The sequence below is a fragment of the Tachypleus tridentatus genome, chromosome 3 (genome assembly GCF_004210375.1).
Source record: "Tachypleus tridentatus isolate NWPU-2018 chromosome 3, ASM421037v1, whole genome shotgun sequence".
Lineage (NCBI taxonomy): Eukaryota > Metazoa > Arthropoda > Merostomata > Xiphosura > Limulidae > Tachypleus > Tachypleus tridentatus.
Genome location: NC_134827.1, coordinates 4,523,452 through 4,537,464, shown reverse-complemented (window position 1 = coordinate 4,537,464; position 14,013 = coordinate 4,523,452). Strand labels below are relative to the sequence as shown.

Here is a 14,013-nt window from a genome sequence, read left to right as displayed (position 1 = left end):
AAAGCCAAAGAGAAGCGGTTATCACACACTGTCAACCTACCGAACGTGACGCGAAGTAGTGACTGACCTAAAAAAAAATCGAAACGTTGTTCGCTCCTCTATTAGTGCCTTCTCTACCCATTCCAGCCGTTTTTAAATATATAATTTAATCAAACTGTCCTTTGAAGCTTTACTCTAAATGTCTCTAATACAATCGCATAAAGTGTCTTTGAAAGTAACTTTTGATTTGTCAAGTTTTTATTTATCAAGTTCCAGACATACTCAATTGAGTTGAGATCGGGTGTTTATGGATGCATTTGCATCACTTAAATGATTATAACAGCTTCTTTCTTAGCTAAGTAATTCCTGCGTAGGTTGGATGAGTGTTTGGGGCAATTATCATCTTGGTAGTAGGATCCTTATACGCAAACCACTGGGTATACCATGACTGATCAGTATCTGATAGTAATTGCGCTAGTTCATTATTCTATCTATTTTGCAAATACCTGTCACCTTAGCAGAAAAGCACTCCACACCATCACACGGCCTCCCCCATGCTTCATGCTAGATGCTATGAATTAAGATATGTATATTTCACCTTTCTTCCGCCAGACGTACAACCTACGCTTTGAACAATAACACCCTTTTCCAATCAACAACAGTCCAGTTTATGCACATTTTAGCAAATTTCAGTCTCTTGACAATATTTGAAGGTAGAACTAAATGTTTTTTTTTTAACTGCTACACAACTAAATATTCCATTCTCGTTTAGTGTTCTTGATACTATAAATCTGGACACTTTTCTGTCATTTGGGTACACGTTCGTTTATCTCATGCTCGAGATCAGTGGCAGTCTTCCTTCTGTTTCAAAGGCTGCATAAACAAAGATACTTAACATCAGCATCATTTACTCTAGGTTTTCAATGCAAGCTATGCAAAAGCACACGGAGCACATTGACAAGATGTATACATATGTCACAGATGGATCTCTTGAACTGTCTTGAAAAATAAATTGAGTTTCAGAGTGGTGAATTTATAGACAAAGACGTTATCTCAAGCTAAGATGGTTCACCCAATGTGGAAGAAAGAGCTGAAAGTAATTATCTGGCCTTCCAGATGAGAAAATGCTGGAATTAGAGCCAAAATGAAACTTTGATAGAGAGTTAAGCTACTGCTTGTCTCCCAGTTGTAGAAAAATTATTACACCACCCAATTTTCCCCAATTTTCTTTAAAAACATCGTCTGTTTTAAGGCTTTATGGCATTTAGGTGCAAATGCGTTTTGTGGATGATGCAATACAACAGCTTTATAAGTTGTTTAAGTATTGCAATCATGCAATATAGCACTTGTATAACGTGTATTATGAGAACTTAAGAACTTTCCAATCCCGAAGCTTTGGCAGTTGTCTGACTGAGCCGTAGCCGTGTTGTCCTTTATTTTCCATTTTGGGCAAGTGGAACACACGGTATATTCTTCAACCAAGAATTGTTCTTCTTTCTATCACCTAGATATTTCAAATCCATCTAATAAAATATTTGGAATTTCTCCTTCCAAAAAGTAAAACTGCATATTTTTTCTCAAAATAATTTGAATTTCTTCGTCACTATTATCACAAATTTTACTACTTACCAAATATTTCATTTATCTTACAATAATTAATAAAAATAACAGGTGCATTGTATCTTTAAGTAGCAAATTCTAGTTAACTTTATAACACAAAGTCTTAAATTAAATCCTATGTATATCCGCACCTCTGTTACTTACTTTTGTGTTATATATGTAATTGATCGATAGTTATAAAACACACGTGAATGGTTCTAAGTGATGTTCACACAAAGCCACACACACATTTATTTATACTCATTTATTGCTACATATATACTTTGTCATTAGTCACTGTCACAAATTCTGATAGTTTATAAAAGACTTTTTTCAGCTCCCATACATCACTTTGATGACCTACTCAGATTAACTTCTAGGTTAGCTGCAGTCCCATAATATGCTGCCATCTGAGAACAATCAAACTTAACTCATTCTTCTTCTCACACATCACGAAGTAAACAATCACTGAGAGAATTTGGCTAAACTAAGACTTTTTTTCAGCTAAAAGTTATCATCATCCACGATTAATAGTCGTGCTTGTTACTACTATATATAAAGGTAAACTCAAGGAAACAACTTCCTCATTACAAGCAGGATTGTCATATATCTTTCAAGTATACAAGGTAGAATTTAGCTAAGACTACGCTCCATAACGCCTAATGTTCTCATTATTCAGCCTAATCAAGCTAGTAATTCTCTCAAAATGTTGAATGGTGTTTACACCAGAACATTTATTGAATGACTAGAAAATCGAAGGTCACAAACGTTTTTTTCAGTCGTCGATTCTTCAACCATATGACGATTCTAGTTTATGAAGTGAATAAAGTTGCAACCGGTCCGGCATGGTCGTAATCCGAGGGTCGCGGGTTCACATCCCCGTCGCGCCAAACATGTTCGCCCTTTCAGCCGTGGGGGCATTATAATGTTACGGTCAATCCCGCTATTCGTTGGTAAAAGAGTAGCCCAAGAGTTGGCGGTGGGTAGTGATGACTAACTGCCTTCCCTCTAATCTTACATTGCTAAATTAGGGACGGCTAGCGCAGATAGCCCTCGTGTAGCTTTGCGCGAATTTCAAAATAAACCAAAACCAAAGCAGCAATCACAAAATTTAGTACTTAAATTATATCATGAAATATTACACAGTTGCTTATAAAGCAATGTTTTCAACAACCTTTCAAATGAGTTTTTAAGTACTTAACTATCATTTTCATTTGTGTAAAGTGTTGATTGACTAGGCATTAAGCGTTGTTACTTCAACTGCCTAGATTGTTGATGATTAGCTAGTTGCACCTACAGTGGCGAAACACATTATTGCATCCCCCAATTTTTTATACTTTTGGGTTCCTGTAATCTTATTACGAGACTGTGCATTGCGAAAATGCCAGACCTAGTGTAAAACGGTTATGAACATTGTGTGATGTAAGCTTACTTATATTTCACAGGGCCAATAACAACAACGTCTCGCATTGACTGGGTATATGGTATTTACATGTTACAACTTTAACTATGTTGTAAACTAATGACAAGTCACATATGTTCGGGTTAAACTGGACGTTTTCTGTTAATATAGAACATTGGATTTACATCAGTCTTATTTTGTCAACACAGTGAATTAGTCAATTAAAAACATCTCGAGAGAGACAAATGTTGTTGAACGATTTTCTAATCCTATAGAAAGAAATTGTCTACGCAAGTACACCCACTGTACATTTATCTTGCATCTAATTAAAACCGTGTTTCGTTTAATATAATATCTATAATATGTTTTTCAATATCAGATGTAGTCATTTACTTAAACTCGGAAACTTGACAGTTTTTCAGATTGATCTTCCCATTATAAAACAGACCTATCTAATGTGCCTAGCATTTACTTACATGTTAATGGACCATTCTAATGGACCACATTGTATAGACCTGTCAAGAAAGATTTGTACTCTATATGTGGCTGGTATGTACCATAACCAGGCCCAGTCTCTTCACCTACGCAGCTGGTCCGGCTGATTGGTCGATGACTATTTGGCTTATTGGCTGGTTTACCTTCTTTGTGGAACATTAATATATTAGCTTGCTTCCAAGAAACTGGGGTGTATTCAGAGTATAGAGATAAATTAAAGATAGCTAATAGGTGGTCAAATAATTTTGGAGTGCCTTTTTTTGAGGATAACTGTTTGTACGCCTTCATTTCCTGGTGCTTTGGTTTTTGAATTTTTGATTGTTTGTTTGAATTCAGTTAGTGTGATTTTTTTGGTGAGCAGTAGAGTATTATAGTCATAAGTGTTATTAGTGTTACTGTTAATAATACTGTTTGGAAAATATGGTTTGTATAATTCTATGTTATTTGTTACATGGTTGTTTACTTTGTTGTGGAAATATCTGTTCACGTCTGGGTCATTATGTATTTTGTAGTTGATGTCTGAAGGCTTCTGCTTTTTCTTTGTTGGTTTGCGCTAAGGTGTTTTTATGTTCCAGTGTTGGGTATTTTCTTGTAGTAGGTTCCAGGAGCGTAGATTTTTTACACCCGATGGGGGGGGGGATGATTTTTGCAACCACTTATGTGGACTGTTCTATTTGCAAATTGGTAATCTCTGATTATGTGAACCTGAAAGCTGTAAACATGCAGTCACAGAGTAATTGTGTTGCCACGATACTTGCATGTATACTTAGGCCTACTGACTGATACTTACGAACTATCGTTAAGATCGAAAAGCTTAGAAGCACGCCTATATTAAAGATGTACATTTCGGCTACTGAAAAAGCCTACATCTAGGCCTAATTATGTAATTCGATTGGTAAGAAGACGAGAATCACAAGAACGAACACACAATTTGTAGGCCTGTGATGCAATAAAACAATTCAACAGACCAAACTGTAGGGGGGATGATTGTATGCACCATACCCCCCACATAAAATGAAGGGGGGATGTGTATCCCCATCCCCCAGGATCTACACCCCTGGAACTTAAGAAAACCTCACAAAATGAATCTTTTTAGGTGTAACCAGAACTTTCTAGGGTCGGTTTGTTCATTTAGTTGGGAGCAGAAGTTATCCATTTTTTCTTGTTTTAGCTGTTTAATTTCTGCTCTAATTTTATTTCTGATGCTGTTAATTTGTGTTTTAAATTCTTGCTGTTTTTGCGCCGTTTTCAATTTCCCGCTCGTAACAAAGATACCACGTTTTCTGTGTAGGCTGTGGAGAAAATCACCACATATCACAATGTACCAAACTAAACCCCAAACCTAAATGCTGCAATTGTGGGGAAGAACACACGGCAAATTATAAAGGATGCCAAAAATACAAATATATTAAGGCACACTTAAACGAACTTAAAAATTCAAACATGAACATGCCACAAATAAACAAAATCCAAGAACAATCAAAATCAACTGCTATTCAAACACCACAAAATATAAGCACACAAATAAACTCTTATGCTGCAGTAGTCAAGAAAACATCATTCATGCAGGAAAAACCATCAAGTAATGAAGACCTACCGAAAACAACTGAAGACACACAAAACAACACCTATGAATATTGAAAACACACCAACCAATACAATTACTTCTACCTTCTCTGAAATATTGACAGAATACACAAATCCAAATAATGAAAACAGTCTAACAGACATAATCATTAAAATAGTTATGTTTGTTTGTTTTGGAATTTCGCACAAAGCTACTCGAGGGCTATCTGTGCTAGCCGTCCCTAATTTAGTAGTGTAAGACTAGAGGGAAGGCAGCTAGTCATCACCACCCACCGCCAACTCTTGGGCTACTCTTTTACCAACGAAAAGTGGGATTGACCGTCACATTATAACGCCCCCACGGCTGGGAGGGCGAGCATGTTTTGGCGCGACTCGGGCGCGAATCCGCGACCCTCAGATTACGAAGTGCACGCCTTAACGCGCTAGGCCATGCCAGGCCCAAAAATAGTTATGAAAAACATCGAAAAATACCTACTACAAATGTTAACATACATCATGAACTCTGTTAAACATGGATAAATTCACAATATTACACATCAATATCCAGGGTGCTATTGCTTCCAACACCTCTCCCCGTTACATTTGTACATCTGATCTTTAGATAAAATCAAATTTAAATAATAATAATTAATAAAATAGTGCTAAAATAAAAATAAAACAGCCACCTACATACTAGACTTAAAAAAAAATGAAATAAAAATATAAATGGCCAAGCCCTGAAATGGACCAGTTGAAAGTTGATATTATTACATATTAATCAGTCCATTCCAACAATGTAATGTATGGAGGAAGAGGTCTGGTGTACCTGATCCTCGTGGGTATACAAAATATATATACCCAAACACCAGAGAGATAGATAGATACCACCTTCTGATTCTGTGGTGTAACTAATTATAAAGTGACGAAACTGGGAGTTAACGAATGTTCTTAGAGTGCTTTAGGCTTGTGAATGTTTGTGTAGGGCACGTTTTGAAGTATTATGTTTTACACGCGTGATTATTGAAATGGTTGTAAATATAAAGTTCGAAAAGTGTGATCTATTGTGAATCTGATTTTCTTCTTCGTTAATGTGGATTTTATATTAAAAAATTGTATTAATATTAGTAGTACTACTAAATAAGTAAATTACTGACTATATTTATAGTATTTTTTATTGTAATTTTTATATATTTGCTATGCAACGTGCGGTATATGTCACGAGTGTGTTATTAAATAGGATTTTTATGTATGAATATAGTCGCAATATTTTAAATAGTAATGTATGTTACAAACAGGTCAGTAACTTATGGAGGCGTTTGTATTATACAAACAAGCAAAGTTTACCAGTAATTTTAGGAATTGAAACAAGCTGTGATGACACAGGGGCAGCAGTTGTTGATGCAGATGGAAATATACTTGGTGAGGCATTGCATTCTCAGTTGCAAATTCATCTTGAGTAAGTTTTATACAAGTATTTAATCATTATAAGATGTATTTGTTATTTGTATAAACTAGAACGCCTTGTTCACAGTTTGTATATATTATCCTTTATTTTTTTTACACTTAGGGATGTTTAGAACAGTAATTTATTCTTACATTTGTTTAACAAATTATTACACAGATTTAACTTCTTTAAAATACATGATTTTTCATGTGAATAAACTGTGAAAAGTAAAATCATTTTGTGTTGTTTTTTCATTATTGTATGCTCTATTGATACCAAACCTTGCATGAATAGCCATTGTTTAGCATAAAAATAAAACTATTGTGATAATAAAGTACAAAATAGCCCAAATTCAGGCTTCATATCCACTTTTATAATTTGTCATTTCTGTTTATAAAAATTTGAATTGAAGAGTGAAGATTGGGCTAAAGTGTACAATATAGTTTATTTGTTACGTATTGTGTGTGTAATAATCTTAGTTGTGGTAAAGGCCTACCCCAAATTTTATGAATTTGTACAGTACTTCACAATATATTTTTTGAGGTATTAGGAAGTCGATAATCATAAACAATTTTCATTTAATTAAGGCAAAAGAAAAAATCTAATTGTGCATATAATATTCAACCATCCAATTACATAAGAACTTCACAATGATTTTTATAGCATGCAAATAGCTTTTGCCTCTAAATTTGTTTTAGATAATCATACATTTTAAAGTTCATGTGACAGTAATTCATAGAATACAAGTAGAATAACTACCCTGAAATCTACAAAAGCTGCTTTAGTCAACTGAAATTCTCAGACATTGGCATAAAATTTGTAGCTGATTATCATGTTTTGTTAATTATATTGCAAGACAAACTAGGAAACAAATAACAAGAACAAGTTGTCTCTATCAAACAATTATCATATATTTTACTAAGCATAATCAATAATAGTAACAAAAATAAATAAATTACTGAACACTTGTATTCAAAGTAATTATTAGCTCATTGATTAAGTGATTTATTAGAAAGAAAAAGATCCAAAGAGAAAGCAGAGCCAAAGAAAAACTGAGTCTTGAATTGAAAGTTGCACAAAGAAAATCATTGTATAGACTCAATTTAAGAGTTCATTTAAAGAGCAGCAATCATTTGCTTGGTTTCTTTTTATTATTTTGAAATTAAAGAAAATAGTGACAATGATTTTCAACAAAGCTGAAAATAATTCTTTTAAGAGTAAGCATGTTAGATTATTTTCAGTTATGCCAATCTAATCATAAAATTGGACACATGGAAAATCAGGTGGGGTCTTTAGAGGTTTTTGGATTGAGTAGTACTCTCATGCACTGTGCTTGTAGGTTGAGAATTCTATTTTACAGGGCCTAATGTTACAGAATAAAAATGCTCAACAACCAGAAACAAAGTCATGTGACACAAGAAAGTGTAAGTTTAAGAAAAATTGGTATATTATGATACACACATATATAATTTGATGACAACAAGGGACCTATTGGTTTATCTAGGTCAACCTATCCACTGTACTAAACTCTGAAATAAAATGCACAAAGCCAGTGCTTTGGCAAAAATATCCTTCAAATATTTATCAGTCCTTCCCTTAAATTAACTGCAGATACTACAATAAAAAGCAACTCATTCCAAAGGCCAACCAACTTGTTAAAAAAATAAAACTTGTCTTAACTGAAGATGACTCATACCCTGTCAAAAGTGTTACAGTTCTCACCATTTTAAAAAAAAAATGATTCGATTATTGTGAGTTTTTACCTTAACATTACTAGTATAATTTTAACAATTTAGTAGGTTTTAACACCTCATCCCAAAAATAGATTAATCCATGGCACCTTTCTCTCTTTGTGGAGGTAACCAGATATGATACTATAACTCAAAAGAAAAATGAAACTAATTGTTAATGCACAATTATGTTAATAGGATGTTAATACATTTTAAAGAATAAAGGTATTGTGATTTTTTATTTAAGGCATGGAGGAATTATACCACCTGTTGCTCGTGATCTACATCACAAGCACATACAAGGTATTGTTAACATGGCACTGGAAAGAAGTCAATATGAATTAAAGGTATATCTAAGTGTACAATAAGTATTAGTGTTAACTGTATGACTTTTTAGGCATATTTTCTTATCCTATTTGAATTTCTTAAAACTGTTTGCGATACTTGCATTTTATTTTTTTCTATTTTCCACTGCCTGATGGGACTTAATGATATTTTTTTATTCCTGTAGAAAACTACTGGTATAGAAATGTTTTAACAGTTTCTTTAATGACATTTTCTACTGATAATATTATTTTTATTAAATGTTTAAGTATTTAGCAAAAATGTAACATATTCAGAGATTGAAATAATGAAGTCAAGTTAAATTCACTTGAGAGAAAGCTTATTAGAAAGATTATAATTGCAATTTCTCATGAATTTTGTTTTATTTAATCCATGCAATATATTCTACTTCATTGGCTATTACTGTAGGAATATGGAAGGATTTAGCATTTCTGATCAGGAAAGCCAACTAAAAAGACCAAATTCCTAAGGCAAAGTTCAGTTCCTCTGGAATGTAATATTTTGATCCCTGCATACTTTGACACTAGTTTTGATGATGTTATTACAATTTTTACCTCTTCTTTCTAAAAATGTTCTACCACAGTTATATTGAGCTTTAAATGTTTTGCATGCTAATAAAGGAGTACATGTCAAATGACGATGGCAGTGTAATTTAAAAGTGAGGTCTTAAATTGTTTATAAAAATCAGTTTTTGACTTTATTAAAATGTGATAATTAATAATGGCATGTGATAATGGCAGTGTAATTTAAAAGTGAGGTCTTAAATTGTTTATAAAAATCAGTTTTTGACTTTATTAAAATGTGATAATTAATAAAACAAAAGAAAATGTACAAGCAATTCCAAAACATTAATTACCTGTTCTAACAATATTAGTTATTTCCATTCAGTGCTCCCCTTTGTATATGAACTTTTTAAGCAAGCCACAAGCCTTCTGGTCCTCCAGTTGGAATTGCAAGATTCTAGTATGTCTCTCATAGAAATCGTCATGCATCACATCCTTACTAAAAGGAGTATGACATGCTCAAATGATACATTTGACTTTCTCTAGTGATAGATTTAGTATCATATACAGTCATGTGAAAAAGTTAGGACACCCTACCCCCTAATAGCTAGTGTTACCCCCTTTGGCTGAAATAACTGCAGTGAGACGCTTCTTGTAGCCATATACCAGTCTCTGACATCGGTCTGAAGAAAGTTTGTCCCACTCCTCAATGCAGAATTCTTTCAGCTGTGAGATGTTTGAGGGGTTTCTTGCATGTACAGCCTGTTTCAAGTCACCCCACAGCATCTCAATGGGATTAAGATCTGGGCTTTGACACGCCTATTTTAGGACTTTCCATTTCTTAGTTTTCAGCCAGTCTTTGGTGGATTTACTGGTATGTTTTGGGTCATTCTCATGTTGCAGGGTCCAGGTACGCTTCAGCTTTACTTTTCTTACATATGGTCTCACATGATCCTGAAACACCCTCTGATACACGGTAGAATTCATGGTGGATTCTATGATTGTGAGCTGTCCAGGTGCTGCTGCAGCAAAGCAGCCCCAACCCATGACACTTCCACCTCCATGCTTCACAGTTGGTATGAGGTTCTTTTTCTGGAATGCTGTATTTGGTTTATGCCAAATATATCCTCTGTTCTGGTGTCCAAATAATTCAATTTTGGACTTGTCTGTCCAAAGAACATTATTTCAGAAGTCCTGGTCTTTGTCTACATTCTCTCTGGCAAACTTCAGTCTGGCCTTGATGTTTCTCTTAGAGAGTAAAGGTTTCCTCCTTGCACACCTCCCATGCAAGTTAAACTTGTGCATTCTCTTTCTGATTGTAGAGGCATGCACTTTCACATCAGCAGTAGCCAGAGCCTGCTGTAGGTCCCGTGATGACATGTTAGGGAATTTGGAGACCTCTTTTAGCATCTTGTGGTCTGCTCTCGAGGTGAACTTGCTTGGTGACCAGACCTGGGCATGTTGACAGTTGTTTTGAAAGCCCTCCACTTGTTGACTATTTTCTGGATAATGGAATGGCTGATTTCAAAACCTTATGGGATCTTTTTAAATCCCTTACCAAACTCATAAGCTGCTACAATTTTCTTTCTGAAGGCCTCAGATAGCTCTTTTGCTTTCACCATGGTGCTCACTCTCACTTCAACAGTCAGGAGCACACCAAACTAAATGTCTGAGGTTTTAATAGGACAAGCCTCATTCACAATGCTGAGTAACGATCTTCTAATCATGTGCACCTGGTGTGATACATCTGTGTGTGAGTTGAGCCGTTTTAAGTGGGAATAAATGTGGTGGTGTCCTAACGTTTTCCTCAGTTAGAATATGCATTTTTGTAGAATTACATTTACAAACGATCTTGAAAAGTCTTTTCTTCAGTTGTAATTTGTTACTAGTTACTTTAATATTGATGTTTGTTTAAGTTAAATATATATTTAGAAATGTACATACCTTGTATTATTATATCTTTATTGAATAATTCTTGCCTATTTACTAAAGTTGTAGGAGATTTTTGAGTGTAAGAATCCACAATATGTTTGAATGTGTAAATTAGTTTGTTGTTAATATTGTTGCCTAAGATGAAGTTTTGAGACACTTTCCTTACAACTATAAATATGACCAATATTATGTACCAAAAGACAGTATATGTTATTAGTTTGCTTTGTTGGGGTACTATAAACTTGGAAGCTATAACTGTGATTAACACTTATTAATCGGGGACTTTAGATGTTTCACCAGGAATGTTTATAGATTTTGAACACTACACAGCATTTAACTTCAGTGCATTCACATCAAACATTATTAGTAATTTTGTAAAATCATTACATAACTTCAGCACTCGATGTGTGGCCAGCAAAGAAAGATTGATACAGAGCAAGTTAATTCCCTGTACCTGTATGAAATTGATATTAACTCACTCCTTTTAAACCTCAATTAGACATCAAGGATGTTTGTTTGTTTTTTGGAATTTCGCACAAAGCTACTCGAGGGCTATCTGTGCTAGCCGTCCCTAATTTAGCAGTGTAAGACTAGAGGGAAGGCAGCTAGTCATCACCACCCACTGCCAACTCTTGGGCTACTCTTTTACCAACGAATAGTGGGATTGACCATCACATTATAACACCCCCACGGCTGGGAGGGTGAGCACGTTTGGCACGACGCGGGTGCGAACCCGCGATCCTCGGATTATGAGTTGCATGCCTTACGCGCTAGGCCATGCCAGGCCCGACATCAAGGAAGTTCCAAACCACCAGAAAGAAAACTCAATACTGTTTTTAAGTTTGTAAAGATCATTATTTGTAATATCCATTATTGTAAATTGTGTTATTGTTTATATATTAAAATATATTTGTATTAAAAAAGGAAACTGTATATCAATATTGTTGGCAAATACCATAAATTGGATACATACTGACATTTATTTAAATTTTAAATCTAAATTACAATTTAACTCAGCTTCAGGCTACTTGAAATGAAACTGCAATATGTTACTTAATGAATTGGGGGGCTCATCCGTTATAACTTGTAGTACATGACACTCTGCACTTCTCTACTGAACTATCACTTCTCATTTGGTAGGATTTGAGTTTGGACATGCTCTTTTGTGTGCTTAATGCTTTATGTTCAACTTTGATTTTCTTACAGAGTAGTTATTTTTTCACATCATTTGCTTTCATTCAATCCAATTCCTATATTAATATTTATCAGTTAATTCTTGCCACTTTATTTCTACATTCAATTTTGGTGAACCTTATCTGTTTAATGAATTATGATGTTAATATTACCATTTTAGGAGTTACACAAGTGACAAGTGTTTTTTCCCAGGCTGCTGGTGCATGCGAACTGATGGTGGATTTATCTTATTTTTATAGATTGAGTGGTTAAACGTCATATGGGACAAACTTTGTCCACAGGTATTGCCCAGGCTCCACATGAACTGGCTGAGCCTGTGCAGGCTGAAGAGGACTTTATCTTTTTCTGCTTCCAGAGTTTGCTGTTCCTTCCTATTCTCAATCTGAGGAGTCTTCTATACCTAATGCAGTCTTTATGGATTTTGTATCAAGTTTGTGATGTTTTATCTCTTTCACCTATTTCTTATTCACCTCATCATTTCTTGTTGCATGAATAATCTTTCCAACCGTCTTTGTTCTCCCCTCCACCTGATATTTAGGTTCAGGTTGATTAGTTTGCTTTGCAATTAAGTGAGGGGATTAGTATACCATACCACTTGAGGTATGATTAGTTTGCCTTTTTTTATCGTTGTGAAGATTATTTATTTTTAGATCAGGAGTTGTTAGTTTACTTTTACCCACTTGGGGGCAGCTCTTGAATCAAATGTCAGTCTTACTTGTGCCCAATGTTTTTGTTTGTGTCTTATCCTTAACAACCTCCTAAGGAGTCTTTCTTTCATACATCTTGTATTTGAGTCTCTCCACAGAAGTCCAAGGGGTTTCTGTAGATACCCTTGCCCTTCTCTCCTTCATCTTAGCCTATATATCGTCTTTGGCTCTGGCATTACATAGTTGGTTTATTTGCTGTTGGAACATTATAGGCTGTGCTGCTGTATTGGGTCAGGTCCATTTACTTTCACCATATTTTAAGGATTTATGTATGGCCCAGTTTCTGGGATGTTGTCTTTGATATGGTCCCATAAACTATTGAGCCTTGGGTAAAATTGGTACAGCCACAGTCCATCCTTACAAACACTGTAGTCCATTTGTCTTAACCAGAGCCTCATATGCTTCCAATTCCCATGTCCCACCCTTCACCTTCCCTTTCTTTATTTGTTTCCTCAACTCTAGATATTTGTTATAATTTTCCTTGAAAATGTACCCTTCACTGCCAAAAGTACCAGTGACTGTTCAGTGGATTTAGGTCTGGTGGGGGCTCGGCTGTTCAAATTCCTTCATTGTTAGGATCCATTCATCGACAATCCATGGGTTCTTCAGATTTTGTCAGAAGGATTCAATTTTTGTTCTCACTTTTTCATTGCCCCCAAGAAAATCAGATATTTGTAGCCAGTTATTGACTTATTTCACCTCAGCTGCTTCTTATCATTACCCATGTTCACTATGGAATGTTTTCTCATCCTAAGATGGGCATTTTCTTCAGGGTTGTGGATGACAAAAATGGATGTCTCCAATATTTATTTAAATATACTGATATTATCTTAGTCTCATCATTGTCTTAGATTTTTCCATCTCATTGTAGTTTACCAATGTTGGGCCCTCCCATTTGGACTTGCCTCAGAAATTTACATGTTTTTACAAATAGTTTGGGCTTTTGCACATTATCTCCATGCTCTGAGGCAGGGATTTCATTATTACATGAATGACTGGCTTTTTCTGGCTCATTCTTAACAGGAATAGACCAATCATACTGGGCAGTTATTTTTTGTGGCAGCTTGGGTGGGATGATTAATCAAATTGGAGAAGTCCATTTTTGTATCCACTCAAT

General features: G+C 34.9%; 1 protein-coding gene across 23 annotated transcripts in view; it reads left to right on the top strand.

Moving 5' to 3' along the window:
• Positions 1–5,725: 5,725 nt before the first annotated feature.
• Tcs4 (Threonyl-carbamoyl synthesis 4) overlaps positions 5,726–14,013 on the top strand; it is a 41,617-nt gene continuing 33,329 nt past the window's right edge. For 11 of the 23 annotated variants that reach the window (XM_076492632.1, XM_076492631.1, XM_076492628.1 and 8 more), the window contains exons 1-2: positions 5,749–6,497; positions 8,463–8,562. In XM_076492632.1, coding sequence (XP_076348747.1) covers positions 6,238–6,497; positions 8,463–8,562 — 360 coding nt within the window. In that variant the 5' untranslated portion in view covers positions 5,749–6,237. Of the gene's footprint in view, positions 6,498–8,462; positions 8,563–14,013 lie in introns of all 23 variants that reach the window. The other 12 variants (XM_076492639.1, XM_076492635.1, XM_076492624.1 and 9 more) reach the window with 11 other exon arrangements.